The sequence below is a fragment of the Nothoprocta perdicaria genome, unplaced genomic scaffold, assembly GCF_003342845.1.
Source record: "Nothoprocta perdicaria isolate Ctin4 unplaced genomic scaffold, notPer1 scaffold_118, whole genome shotgun sequence".
NCBI lineage: Eukaryota > Metazoa > Chordata > Aves > Tinamiformes > Tinamidae > Nothoprocta > Nothoprocta perdicaria.
Window position 1 is genome coordinate 892,817 of NW_020454294.1, and position 12,958 is coordinate 905,774.

At 36.6% G+C, this 12,958-nt stretch overlaps 1 protein-coding gene across 1 annotated transcript in view; it reads left to right on the forward strand.

Annotated features, from left to right (window-relative positions):
• Nucleotides 1-12,958, forward strand: part of LRRC9 (leucine rich repeat containing 9) — a 45,219-nt gene that overhangs the window by 19,378 nt on the left and 12,883 nt on the right. Inside the window, exons 16-25 of the mRNA XM_026053746.1 lie at nucleotides 622-741; nucleotides 1,901-2,092; nucleotides 3,693-3,818; nucleotides 4,690-4,827; nucleotides 7,107-7,284; nucleotides 7,814-8,034; nucleotides 8,777-8,899; nucleotides 9,336-9,466; nucleotides 9,911-10,019; nucleotides 10,390-10,532. Of these exons, the coding sequence (XP_025909531.1) occupies nucleotides 622-741; nucleotides 1,901-2,092; nucleotides 3,693-3,818; nucleotides 4,690-4,827; nucleotides 7,107-7,284; nucleotides 7,814-8,034; nucleotides 8,777-8,899; nucleotides 9,336-9,466; nucleotides 9,911-10,019; nucleotides 10,390-10,532 (1,481 nt within the window). The remainder of the gene's footprint in view (nucleotides 1-621; nucleotides 742-1,900; nucleotides 2,093-3,692; nucleotides 3,819-4,689; nucleotides 4,828-7,106; nucleotides 7,285-7,813; nucleotides 8,035-8,776; nucleotides 8,900-9,335; nucleotides 9,467-9,910; nucleotides 10,020-10,389; nucleotides 10,533-12,958) is intronic.

Here is a 12,958-nt window from a genome sequence, read left to right on the forward strand (position 1 = left end):
TTTCCTAACACTTATTCAGAGACAACATTAAGAAAAAGCAGAATGACAGTTTTCTTCCTGATTTACCAAAGTGTTATCTTTCAAGTAGTCTGTATTTGTAGTAAGTTATAGCAATTCTTCTCTCMCTTTTCCTTTTCCTAAGTATTTAGTCTCAATGGATCTATTGCTCATTGTTGCTGGGCTAATCTCTTTCCATGCTGCTCTCTGAAAATGGAAGAGTTGCCAGTTCCTCAGAGTCAACAGGATTTCCAGTAAAGAGAAGAATAATTTCCAATAAAGAGGTGAACTTAACAACTATCTTTCTGTTCCTGTCTTCTGTGAACAGACTAGATTGGTTGGCTGATTCTCCACCTAATAGGACGCTCTTCTTTCAGGGAGAAGTTACAGGACAAATAGTCTTCAAATAAGTGAAAAAGAGTCATCATATCCTTTAGTCATTTTTTCACTATTTTATGTTATTTGGAGTCATGTTTTATATACCTATGGTTTGTAGCATAGAATAGTATTTAGATTTGCACTCTAATAGTAGCAGCTTTTTCATTTTAAAGGCAGCTTTGGAGTATTACAGAATTTAGTTGCCCACCTGATAAAACTGTAATTTCTGCTGTACTTTCTGCCTAGGTTTTGAATTTGCATGGAAACAGCCTGAGAAAGCTACGAGACATCTCTAGACTAAAGAGACTTCAAAAGCTTATCATCAGCTTTAATGAATTTACTTCCTTAGATGATATTTGTGACTTGGTGAGGCATAAGCTCAAAAGTTTTTAAGGAATGTAAATTAGAATAATATTCTTGAATGGGAAAAAAAATCTATAAAGTTAGTAACATAACAGCAAGTACTAAATTCACTGTCCTCCAACAAGTTCTTAGTCCAAGTTTGTAGCAGAGATAGAGGCAAGACTACTTGAACTTTTCCCAATCTTAGTACCAAATAGTGTGATAATGTTAACTAACCCTGCCAGACAAAGAAGTATTGAGGGAGCAGGGTGAGAGCTGGAGAGTCTCTTTCTCCTTAGTTGAACTGATCCTCTTTGAGGGCTGAAATCTCTCCCCAGAGACTTGAGGCTGTGTGGAGGCTAGAATGCACASGGGGACAGTTGGACCCCTTGCTCTTCCAGGACCTGTGGTAGTAGATTTACCCCAACACAAGCCTCTTCCTCAGGCTTGTGAGTGGAGACACAAAGTGACTCCACTCTTCAAACAGCAGCTCTGTTTTGCACTGCTCTACAAGCCGRGAACTGGGATGTTACTGATGGGGCCAAGGGTGTTCTGGCAGTTCCCCTGAGGCTCTTGCACTGCTAAAGCAGAGAGAAATTGCAGGGCCTCACATGGAAGATGTGGGGAGGAGAGGTGAGAGCGTTGCAGGCTGGGCTTACAGAACAGGASTGGGCCAGGAGACACAGTGGAACAGAATAGGCTACTAAACTAGGATCCCAAATACGGAGACGGTATAAGGAGCTGGCAGTTTTCATGCCTGTTGGATTTCCAGATCCAATCATGCGATTAAAGTGATACTGCAGTATCTCTCATCAGCTCTTTGTAAGGGCCATTTCAACCAATAGATCAGTACTGAATGGGACACCTGAATTCTGTTTCTGGCCTTGCCAATGGCCTACTCAGTGGTTTGAGCAATGTAGTCTTTTCTTTCTGATGCCCTGGCTGTTAGTCAAGCAGAGGTGGTGTTCCCTGGTTCCCAAGGTGTTTCCTGAGGCAGTAGCTCCTCTGTTGTCCGTAAAGGGGCATGAATGGAGCACTTGACCTCCATACTCAGTACCAAGCAAGGAAAATCCCAGGCATTAGAGCTAGTTAAATCTGTTTCAATATTAAGTAGGTCTGATCAAAGTTTCTTTTGCTGCAGTTTTGGTCCTACAACTATCCTCAACTCTGTATTGTCTTGCAGCCCAACCTCGAGTATTTTGATGCAAGTCATAACCATGTGATCATGCTGAAGGGCCTTAGGTGCTTAAGGAAACTGCAGTGCTTTGATCTGAGCTGGAATCAGCTGAAAAAGATTAGGGAAGAAATGAACGTCTTACGTGAACACACTCCCAACTTGCTTAGTCTTGACATTGCACACAACCCGTGGCATGAGGTAGGTACCAGTGCTTGGAATTTCTGGGAAACCTATTCTTGTTTTCTTTTTTCTTTTTTTTTTTCTTTTTATTCTAATGTCCTTGCAATGTAAGAAGCCTTTTGACTATGCTATGGCTTCTTTGTGCAATGCGTTGTGTGTCATAGCTGATAGGAGACCTCTCCAAGGCACAATTCATTTCTTTATTTGCTTCCCATAAGAATTAATTTTGTTTGTGGCTGTGCCAGACTTAAAAAGCTAGGTCATGGCTTTAATTTTGCTCTCTCAACTGCATGGAATAGGGGCTGGGAGCAGAGATATTTCCCTGGCCTTGGGGATGTGTGTCTATGCTGTTAGTCTTTGTGTTGCTGCACATATCTCTGTGCAGCAGCACAGCTGTGCTGGCTGGAGCTTTGGACAKAGAGCCAAGACTCAGCCTCTGTGCAGACTCTCTGTCAGTCCCCGCTGCATCCTGCCCAACCAGCCTCTGCAACAGATGTTTGTTCTTTATTCCATTTGAATCAACACAGTTTAATATTGTTTAACAGAGCTCCGTCAGAATCAGCACTGTTAAACCTTATTAAACTTTACAAATACAGGGCACTGAAAGGCTCTTAGAAAGCCTTTATTAGTGCCTATTTAATATTTTATATTATAAAGTATTTTTTTAGAACAATTTAATCAACATCCTAATCTGGGAATCAGAGCTGCAGTGGGCCATCCAGGAAGGATCCAGAAGCGTCCAGAAAAATGCTGGATTTGGTCTGTCATTTAAATTTCACTGACAGTTATCGATAGATCCTTATCAATATATTCCAAGGTATAAAAGGAAATGATAACAACTGCTAGTTCTGGTCTGTGATTCATTGCTGTTTTTACTGAGTTTTCTAATGGATCAAATCTACAATTTTGTTGTGCTCTTTGTGTCAATGTTGTAACTCTTGATTATTAAGAATTGACCAAAACTGTCCCTCTCCAGAGTTCTTAGGTATCCAACCACAATGTCTAGTTGCTTCAGTTCAGAGCAAAGCAGAAGATCCTTTTTCCTTCTCAGAGGATACATTTGCTGTTCTAGCTCCTAAAAGATTATATTTGGCTTATTTGTTCATTAAAATATATCTATATTCTACCCACAGAGATATTATTATTCTATATGTGAAGAGTGTGAGTGGTTGAGCATGTTCTGAATGTACAGGATAGATCTATGGTGGTATCTTTTGGCTGACACTTCTAAATATATTACACGTCTTTCTAAATGTCCTGCGAAGCTTTCTTTGTCTTTTTAATGTATTGGACTCATAAATGAACCTCCTAGGCTATAAAGCAAATATGAAAACGATTCATATATCAGTTAACTTTCACATGATCAATGATGTGATTACCATCACATGAAATCAGGATAATCAAAACTACCCTGAAGGCACCATATCTCTCGTGTTTCTGGCATGCTATATCAGCAGGGATGACACAGTGACTCTTCTGAGGATTGTGACAGGCCTCTAACTTTTGACATCCATGAGCTGACAGTAGGCTAAATAGAAAGGAAAAACAAATCTTACTCTGGTATGTGATGTATGTTGGCATTTTTAGAAACTCATAGCACTTTATTTCTTTCTTCAAGACAGCGTCATTGCGTTTGAGTGTCATTGGCCATTTAAAGGCTCTCAATATCCTAGATGGAGTCGTGATTACTGAAAAAGAAGCTGCAGAAGCATTACACTATATTGCAAGATCGAATATAACCCAGGTTTGATTTTTCCATTTTGCTGTAACTTACAACAACTGCTGTGTTTTGTCTTTGCTCCTGGCAGTAGGTCAGAAATTATTTACTAAACATTGGTCTTCTAAAGAGCTTTGCTAGTACCTGTATCCTGGTATGATATTGGAAACAGTCTTGTTCAGGTTTTGCTGAATATAAAATACAAGAAAATAACTGTGCCAGATAGAAACAATAGAAAGACAACAGACTAAACCAATTACGTTCTTTATTTTTTTTATATGTAGTCCCAAATCCTGGCCTTTGCTTTAATGCCCTTTCAGAGAGTAAATTTGCAGAGTATTTTATGAGCAGAAATGAAATGATTCTTCCTTACCACTGAACACAAATATGTTCTAATTAAGCTATTTGGAACTATATCCCAAAGCACTCCTGAAGCCTAAGCTGAGTCTAAGTTAATGCACTCAGTGGGCTCTACCAGTTTGAACTGAGCATTATTATAGTAATGCAATTTTTGTATGGTGAGAGCACTGTTGCAGTGAAATTTATGTCCACTCACAGTGAATACCATGTTCTTGTCTTTCTGCAAAGAGCTGGATAAGTATCTTCACAGCTAATCAAAGACAAATAGGCTGTAGTTACTACAACATGTTTTGGGGTGATCTACCTTTTCTGTTTTACATGTTGAAAACTAAAAATTATGTATATAGAAGATGTATAGGAGTATAGCAAATCTAGTAAATTTACTAGATTATTTGTTGTCTCTAGGAATATATGCCCTTCCCCTTCCAAAAATAATACCATTGCTCAGCCTGTTCATATATGTCAAGCTATGCACTGTACAGTATGTCTAGTTATGTTATCTACTTACTGTTAAGTATTYCACTTTTTTTCCTTTCAGGTATCTCTGTTGGAATATTCTAGGACTGATGAAGAAAGCCCTCCTGTTCTTAGTGTGTTTCCTTGTGCTAAAATTCTGTCTCAGATTAGCAAAAACAAGGTGGACTCACAGACACATCTTAATAACTGGTATTCAATGGTAGGACTGATGCTAGTATTTAGTGCTTAGACTAACATTTAGATGAATATCTGCAAAAGTTTTCTTTTGTGGTCTCAGTTTAATGGATTGATGCCTTTGGATTAAACTGGCCTCTTAAACAGATTCAGGTCTAGCTGTTTGTAATATTCTTTCTGGGGATGGTCATTTCCTCGCGGAATGTGTGAGGAATTCCTCACGGAAAGTCATCTATTAAGTAACCTTTTTTGCAATTCAACTGCTTTTTTAATTAATTTGATTAATTCATATCCTTTAAGACAAGAGGGGGTTAAATTCATCTAACTCTGGTCATCTACAATGCATGCACCCACTTTGAACTAGTCCCCTTGGGCTTCTCATGGTGCAGAAACATAAACACCTCYGGCACTTGAGTTACCTGACCATAGGAGAGTATGCCAGGTCATAGTGAATTCTATGAGAATTCTATGAGAGAAAGCCTAGCCAGCCAGCACGGATACAGATAACCTCTGTTGCTGGCATCAATGTTTGCTGATAGGAAATTCCCTCGTAATACTGAATTAAAAATTTCAAGTAACAGTGAATCTACCACGCTTTGCCTGTCTCTGTGCCTTGTCTACCACTCTCTCAATTGTCTTTTTTTCACACTATAAGATATATAAAGAATGTGCTTATTATAAATTGTACTTATGGATTTTTTTAGAGAACTTTCTTCTGGGGCAAGACCAAGTCCTCATCTACTTGCTTCATTTAAGAATTTAAGAATTCTTAAATGCTCTGGAAGTATTTCAAAGGAGAGTGTCAGTGAAGCTTCAAGAATATTGAACAAAGTGTTACCCAACACTCAGTGAGGTCTCAACTCTCAACAGAGTTCCTCTCAGAACTCAGAGTATCAGATTTGGTCTTTCCTACATTCTCTARTGTGTGCATTGTATCTGAAACATACCGTAGCCTTTCCTTTACTGGGAACATCACTGCAGGTCTCYCACATCTAGCTGCGGCATTTTTATGGAATTTGTAGGAAACCTRTATCTTTCACAGTCCTAGTGATCTGTCAGGTTTGTCTGAAACCCACCRATATGTTTAAAAGTTAGTGGTAAGACTAGTGGACTGATGGACAGACACTTATTAGCCTTGTTTCCTTAGGAAACTGGGCTGACAAAAAGCCATAAGAGTCAATGAGGGAAGATTCAAGGTCATGCTAACCTGTTTTGTCCCATCATCTGAAATCATGTTAAACTACAAGAAAAAAAGGTTAGAAGTTCCTCTGTCAGTTCAATTTGCTGCGTGGACTCTGGAATAGCTAGAGGAAAACACGTTTCTGGTGATGAGCCTACCATTTTATCCTGTATGCAGCAGGGAATTCATGTTCATAGGAATTGCCAGGGAAATTAATGTTTTAGCATATGTCAACAACAATGGATTCATGAAGCCTAAGATAAACATTTTTGAAAATGGAATAATATAGCCAAAAATGTGCTTGAATCATCAGCATGTTACAGTGATTATTTATCTTAGGCTAGATAAGACACTGAGTATCCTGGGTCCCTAAAATACAATTAGATTTTTTTTTTTTTTTTTGAGTGAGGCTGTGCAATCTTTTCTTCCCCCATCACACATTGATTAGACTGCAACAGCATCAGCTGCTTCCTCAGAAACAGCTTGTGGGTAAGATCATTGACTGCCCTGTCTCTACTGCAAGGTAGATCTTCTGTAAGAAGGTTCTTTGACTCAGGAATATATTTTTGGTATCTGTATTGGCTTGTTTGTTTAGGATACATGAAAGAAGAAAAACAGGGAAGTTGCAACCCAGCAATAGAGAGCACATGATATACATGAAGAATTAGTTCAGATGAATTTTGCTATGTTCTCAGCCACTGATAGACTAAATAATAATCCTTAGGTTTTGAGCTGCAATCCCCTGAAGTCCAGTTGTAAAATGAAGACTTGTAAAGTTGTCTAGTCAGTGAACTAGTCACATTACATGAACACAAAGACCAAAAAGATCTAATGCAAGCAAGAAAAAAGGGCTTTGTTTAGATAGCAGCTAAAACTGCACAGATGCATTTGGGAACTGTCATACTTACATGGCAGAGTCCTTGATTTTGATGGATAAGTTGAGCATTTTTTTAAGTATTAAATAGGAGTAGCTSCATTGTGTACTAGGGAAATATCACACTGTGAACCCAATAAATTTCCATTGATATGAATATGAAAGGTATCTGAAAAATGTGAGCACAGAGGAGATGGAATTGACAGTTTTCTTTCAATAATAAAAATAATAATAATGAATTTTATTACAGATCACTGTCTTAGATCTGGATGATCAACATCTCTTCAAAATTTCCAACTTGGAAAAATTGGAACATTTAAGATGGGCATCATTTAGCAACAATAATCTCACTCAAATAGAAGGTCTAGAGTCTTGTCTTAATCTTGAAGAACTCACTTTGGATGGAAACTGCATTTCAACACTAGATGGTAATATATTTACCGTGGTAGTGATCATTTAGGCTGTTACACAATAGAAATATGCTTTTTTAGTGAAATATTCCAGAGCATTATTCCTTAGTTGCTGCCAATATTTTTCATATTGAAAAATCTAACCTTTAGCTTCTCAGTGTATCTTTAACAGAATTGAAGAGAGGGAATTAGGAAAAACAATTATCTTGCAAAAAAAAATAGAATTTGTTTTTTTAAATCTGCATATTTATAAATATTTACTGTACAGCTGATCTAATTACTATTGCATGGGTGTTATATATTCCCCACGTGTATCATGGCAAACACTGTTATTGTTACTAATTTGAAAATCAGGAGTCTACTGTGAGCTATGGATTCTATGTGAAGGTGCTAATTAACTTAAGTTCCCCCTTCTAACTCCCAATCCATACTCCCAGATGTGACTCTGGTAACTCCTCCATTCCCATTCCCGGAATTTGTTTTACCATCTGTGTTATCCACCTTTTTATAGAACTCACTTTACACTAAGTATATTTTGTTTTTCAAGGAATTTCAAAGCTCACCAAACTTACAAGACTTAGTGTAAATAACAATGATCTCACCAGCCTGGAAAGACACGTGTTTCAAAATCTGTCTCATCTTCATTACATCTCCGTTGAGAACAACAAAATCTCTTCTCTAATTGGCTTAAAGAAAACTTATTCCCTAATAGAGCTATACATAAGTAATAATTTTATTTCTACCATTCAAGAGATACACCATTTAAAGGTAAATATGGATTTACTATTCCGAAGATTAATTTGATGTTTAATTTATTAGAAGTACCAACAATCCATACTTCAAATTGAAGAAGTTATACTTGAAGAAGTTATACTTCAAGTTATACTTGAAGACATATTTGGAGGTTCTGTCTATTAGCACTGTGTTAATCCAAGTTTACATTTGAACTTCAAGTAGTTAGAACCTCAGTCTAACCTTGCTCATTCCTAAGAAGGAGGTACTCAACCTCCAGTTGGATTGTGTCCAATTTTTTTTGCATAGAGTTGAATGTAATGCATACCTGGTTGACTAAATAAAGCCTTACAATCCATGGAATAGTTTTGCAAATCCTGCCAAGTTGGAAACAGGCACACCTGCAGCAATTTCAGTTCTTTTTGGCTTGCTTGGAATATTAACATATATATTGCAAAATTTGTTGGCTGGATTCAGACATTGGAGACTGAGGCGCTAGTTCCTCTTTGAGTTCAAACTACAAAACTGTGAGGGAGCACAAAGCTTTTAAGGAAATAATGGGATTTTTCAGGATAGTTTACACTCACTTGAAGACTTTCTATGTGGCTTGAGCAATGCAAAGAAGTTTTAATCTAAAAGTTTGGATTTTGTTAAGTGATTTCTTATTTTTGTCATGCAAATGACAGATGAAGAAAAAAAATATGAAAACAAAGTAGCCTGAATGCCCCTGTATATGCTTATTTTAAAATGATTAAAATCAGTGTTTCTTTCTTCTCAGGGTTTAACTAATTTGATAATTCTGGACCTGGATGGAAATATAATAGTCTGGAAACAAGATAACTACCGATTACTTGTATTATTCCTTCTTCCCTCCCTCAAAGCCTTAGATGGCATTGCAGTAGTAAGTTATTCTGTATGCAAATTCTTACTGTAACATTTGTTAAAATCACTGTTTGATATATCAGACCAGATTGGACTGGCCAATATCAGATGTTGAATATCTTCATATTATCTGCTTCTCTGTCTCTCCTTATTAGTCTTGAGGTAGAAATTGTCTATTTTTAATTGTACCTCGCATAACAGGGTTCTTTCTGGAATTTTAACTGCTATTGTGGAGCATTAACACTTCTAAAATCTATGAAATCAGTGTGCATTACTTACAACTCTATACTTCACACAAACTCACAGCACATAGACTGTTCCCATCAATTTGTTCCATAAGAAAAAAGCCAAAATAACACTTACTAAGTTACTTTGATTCTAAACATATGTCTTGCTTACACTGCTATAATAATTCTAGATCTGCATTAATCTAACTGACCAAATTCACTTAACAGGATCCAACTGAAGGAGAAAGTGCAAGAGATCTGTTTGGAGGCAAACTCACCTCTGATATGATTGCAGATAGACTGGAACATTCAGACTTGACAGAAATGCAAGAATTAAATTGGACAGCCTCTCATATCAGGTGCAGTACTTTTTTCAAAAGTGTATTATCTGTGAAAAGTAGCATTTAATATGGTTAGAATGTGAAAATCTAAAGGCAGAACCTGTATTTAGCAGATACCTTTGATATCCCCTACTGTTTTAGGTGAAGTTTTCTTGACTGATCCATAAAATGTAAGTAATTTTACCTCACAAAAGATTCTTCTCTCATTCTACTAATGTGCTATAGAAGCAGAAAGAGGAGTGTCTTTTAGGTCCTTGCCATCAGTGTTAGAATTAAATTAAGTGTTTATTAAAAAACTGCTTATATTTTGTGAGGTTTTCATTAGGGAGTTTCTTTCGTAAAGTGTTGAAATTTTTAGGCAGTCATGCTAGGGATCTGCTTATGCTATGGTATCTACCATGTATCTTATTTAACTGTGTTGTCTATATTCTAAATCCATATGATGTTCTTTACTTGATTCAGAACTGTGGAGCTGGTGCCAGCAGACCAGTTTAGAAATGTCTGCAGCGTGAATTTACAGAACAATAATCTCACATCTTTCAGTGGTTTAATCTTCCTGCCTAATGTCAAGGTGAGTTTGGCATCATCCTTTCTACAGGAATAATACTAATTATAAAGTGATTTCCTTTAGTTGGTGGAGGGGGGGAGAACAAAAACAAAAAAAAACCTTTCATCTCCTTTATTCTRGTGTTGTTTGTAGGTTTTGTAACATCATTAATTGGTCAGCACAAAGCTGGTTAGTAGGAAAATGTACACTGAATTGCAACTGCTGCAGTAATTTTATTTTATATGCACCAAACTTTCTAAGCCCTTATCACTTTAGATTGAACAACCATCTTTCTAAAAATCAAATTTCTCTAGCAAAGAAATGTAATTGTCAGTTTTGCTAATGTGTTGGCAGAGCAGCACTGTGTTTCATTAATTATGTTTGTTTTGTGCAGGTGTTGTGTCTGAATTACAATCACATTGAATCGATACTGCCTAGGCAAAAGCCTCCAAATCAGCCAACAAATAATAGGCAACAGCTGTATCAAAAAGTGACCTCTAGTGGCTATGGACAGCAAGGACTTTCCAGAGGAAGGAGGTACCATCAGCTTTTAAGACATCTTTTTCTCTCTCCTTTCCTGGGGAAGAAGGAGGTATCTTCCACATCAATATCCAGACTCTCCCTCTTTTCCTTTTCTGCCTTGAAGAAGCCCAGTAGCTTTTTGTACTTGTTCTGCCCACTCRTGACCCGTTTGATATAACCTCGTTACCTTTCTTTCCTAGGTTCTTTGTGGGCAACTGGTTAGGTCATTTGTTCATCAAATTAATTATTCCAGTATTCTGCCATCTGTTCTTCAGATCATATTGCATAGATGGGTAGGCATATCTTGAAGTCTTTTCATCTTCCTACAAAGGAATTGTAGGGTAGCAATTTGGGGTAGCAGAACCATCTTCCTCTCTCTAGCCACTATTTGATCTGAGAGAGCATGGGCAGAGCAGGAGCTCTGATCAGATTGATCATTGACATCCTGTGCTTGCAGTCTGTGGTTAGGTTTGCATAACCTTACACTRCAGAATTATATCAGTGTAAGTATCATATGGGGATTGATTGCATTCCTTYAAGTATGATCTGTGAAAATTGAGCAGCCTTATACTATAGAGTATTCTGCTGACAGTCACAGCCACTTACTAGAAGCGGGGATCTCAGCAGATTCACACTATAGTGCCTTTTAGAAGCATTTTTGCATGTTCCTCTGCTATGTTTTATCTAATCTAAGCAATCATTTATCCTGCTAATAAACCTCATTTCCTTTACTCATTTGATAAGTGGTATTCTTTTTCTCATCCTCTTAAACAGACATTTATACTTCCTTTTGCCTTTTATACTTATTACATTATACTTATTTATTTTATACTTATTTCTAATAATTTATAATTTAACTTATAATTTAACTTATATTTATTTATATTATTTATATTATACTTATCTATACTTCCTTATCTTCCTTTTGCCATCCACCTTAGGTCAGCCCGTGTCCTAAAGAGCATTTTCAAGTCACCTTTCAGTGTGCATTTCTCATCTGTGCACTGTGTTACGACTGAAACTTCTGGGGCTTGTCAAGATTCATTTGCTCAGTTCTTCATGGAGAAGACAACATCCATAGCTAAATTTGGGTTTATCCTATCAGAGAAGCCTTGCAAAGTCACTGTGCAGAATTCCCTCTATATGTTGATCAAATTTTGCTTAGTGATAGTGACAGAGCATCAAAGAATCCTGCAAAACCTTGTTATTTGCTTCTGTATTTCTCAAGAGCATGCCCAGCTCTCATCTTCATTCCCGCATATATTCAGCATTGATATTATTTTATTTTTTTCTCTAGGGTGTGGGAATAACATGAATTTTTTTCAGATTCTCTGGAGAAAAAATACAGGGAAAGAAGCACACATGGTTATGGGCTTCCTGAGTTTCCTCCTTAATGTGACAAATTCTGTGCCTGTTTTGCTCGTGTTATACATCTGTTCCTACATAAGAGATGAACATTCTTTACACAATTTGGAAACTCAAAAGGAGCTTGAAATAATTATTTATTTACTACAAGGATTTCTTCTTGTAAGTGGGATCTTTTTACATTAATGCCTTGCTGTTTCTTCCCCTTACTCCTTTGAAATATTGACAAAATGTTAGATTTCTTACCAACCATTGAAACTTGCCTGATGTTCCCATGAAAGTCAACACATTATCCATAATGTTTYTTAGCCAGCTTTTTCAAATGAGGCTTTTTCAGAGTCTGTGATTTTAAAATGTCAAGAGTTGCTCAGCAGCTGCTACTTAACAGCCTTTAAGTAAATACTGGAATTGAAATAATTTCAAAGTATTTATTGAACACTCCTGTATTTATTTTTGTTATTGACTCTTTCTTAGTGTTCTTCATGCTACAAGCCTCTGATGTCTCCTTAAGTTAATTTACCCCTTTCATCCTTTTTTCTCCATTTTTTTCTACTAGGTAGGTACCAGCTTTTTAAAAACTGCTGCATTCCTTCTTAATTGTGAGTCCTAGGAGCAAAACTCTTCTTAAACCTTCTGCAGTTCCTGTAGATACTTTCTCCAGAAGTGAATTTGAATTAGCTCTGATTTTTTGTAGGCTTGTGAGATAAGCCTGCATTAATCATTTATATATATATATTCATATATATATATAAAAAAATATAGATATTACACTTATATATATATATCAAGTTTACAAATACAAATATTAAGAGGGATTAATATTGCATATTAACATCTGTCTTGGATTTTTTTTTGTTTGTGCTGTATGAATGGAATCAAATTGTGCCCATTAACACCAAAATTTAGTGGTTTCATGGAAATAGAAGTTGCTTGGCACAGTGTATCATTAGTTGGGTCATAAGGAAGGAAAGAAYAAAGCTAAAATTAGAACTTCTTGTCTTTCTTAATCTATTACATGATGCTACCTAGGTACATGTCAGATTTTACAAGTGAATTAGTGAAGCACTGCACCATTT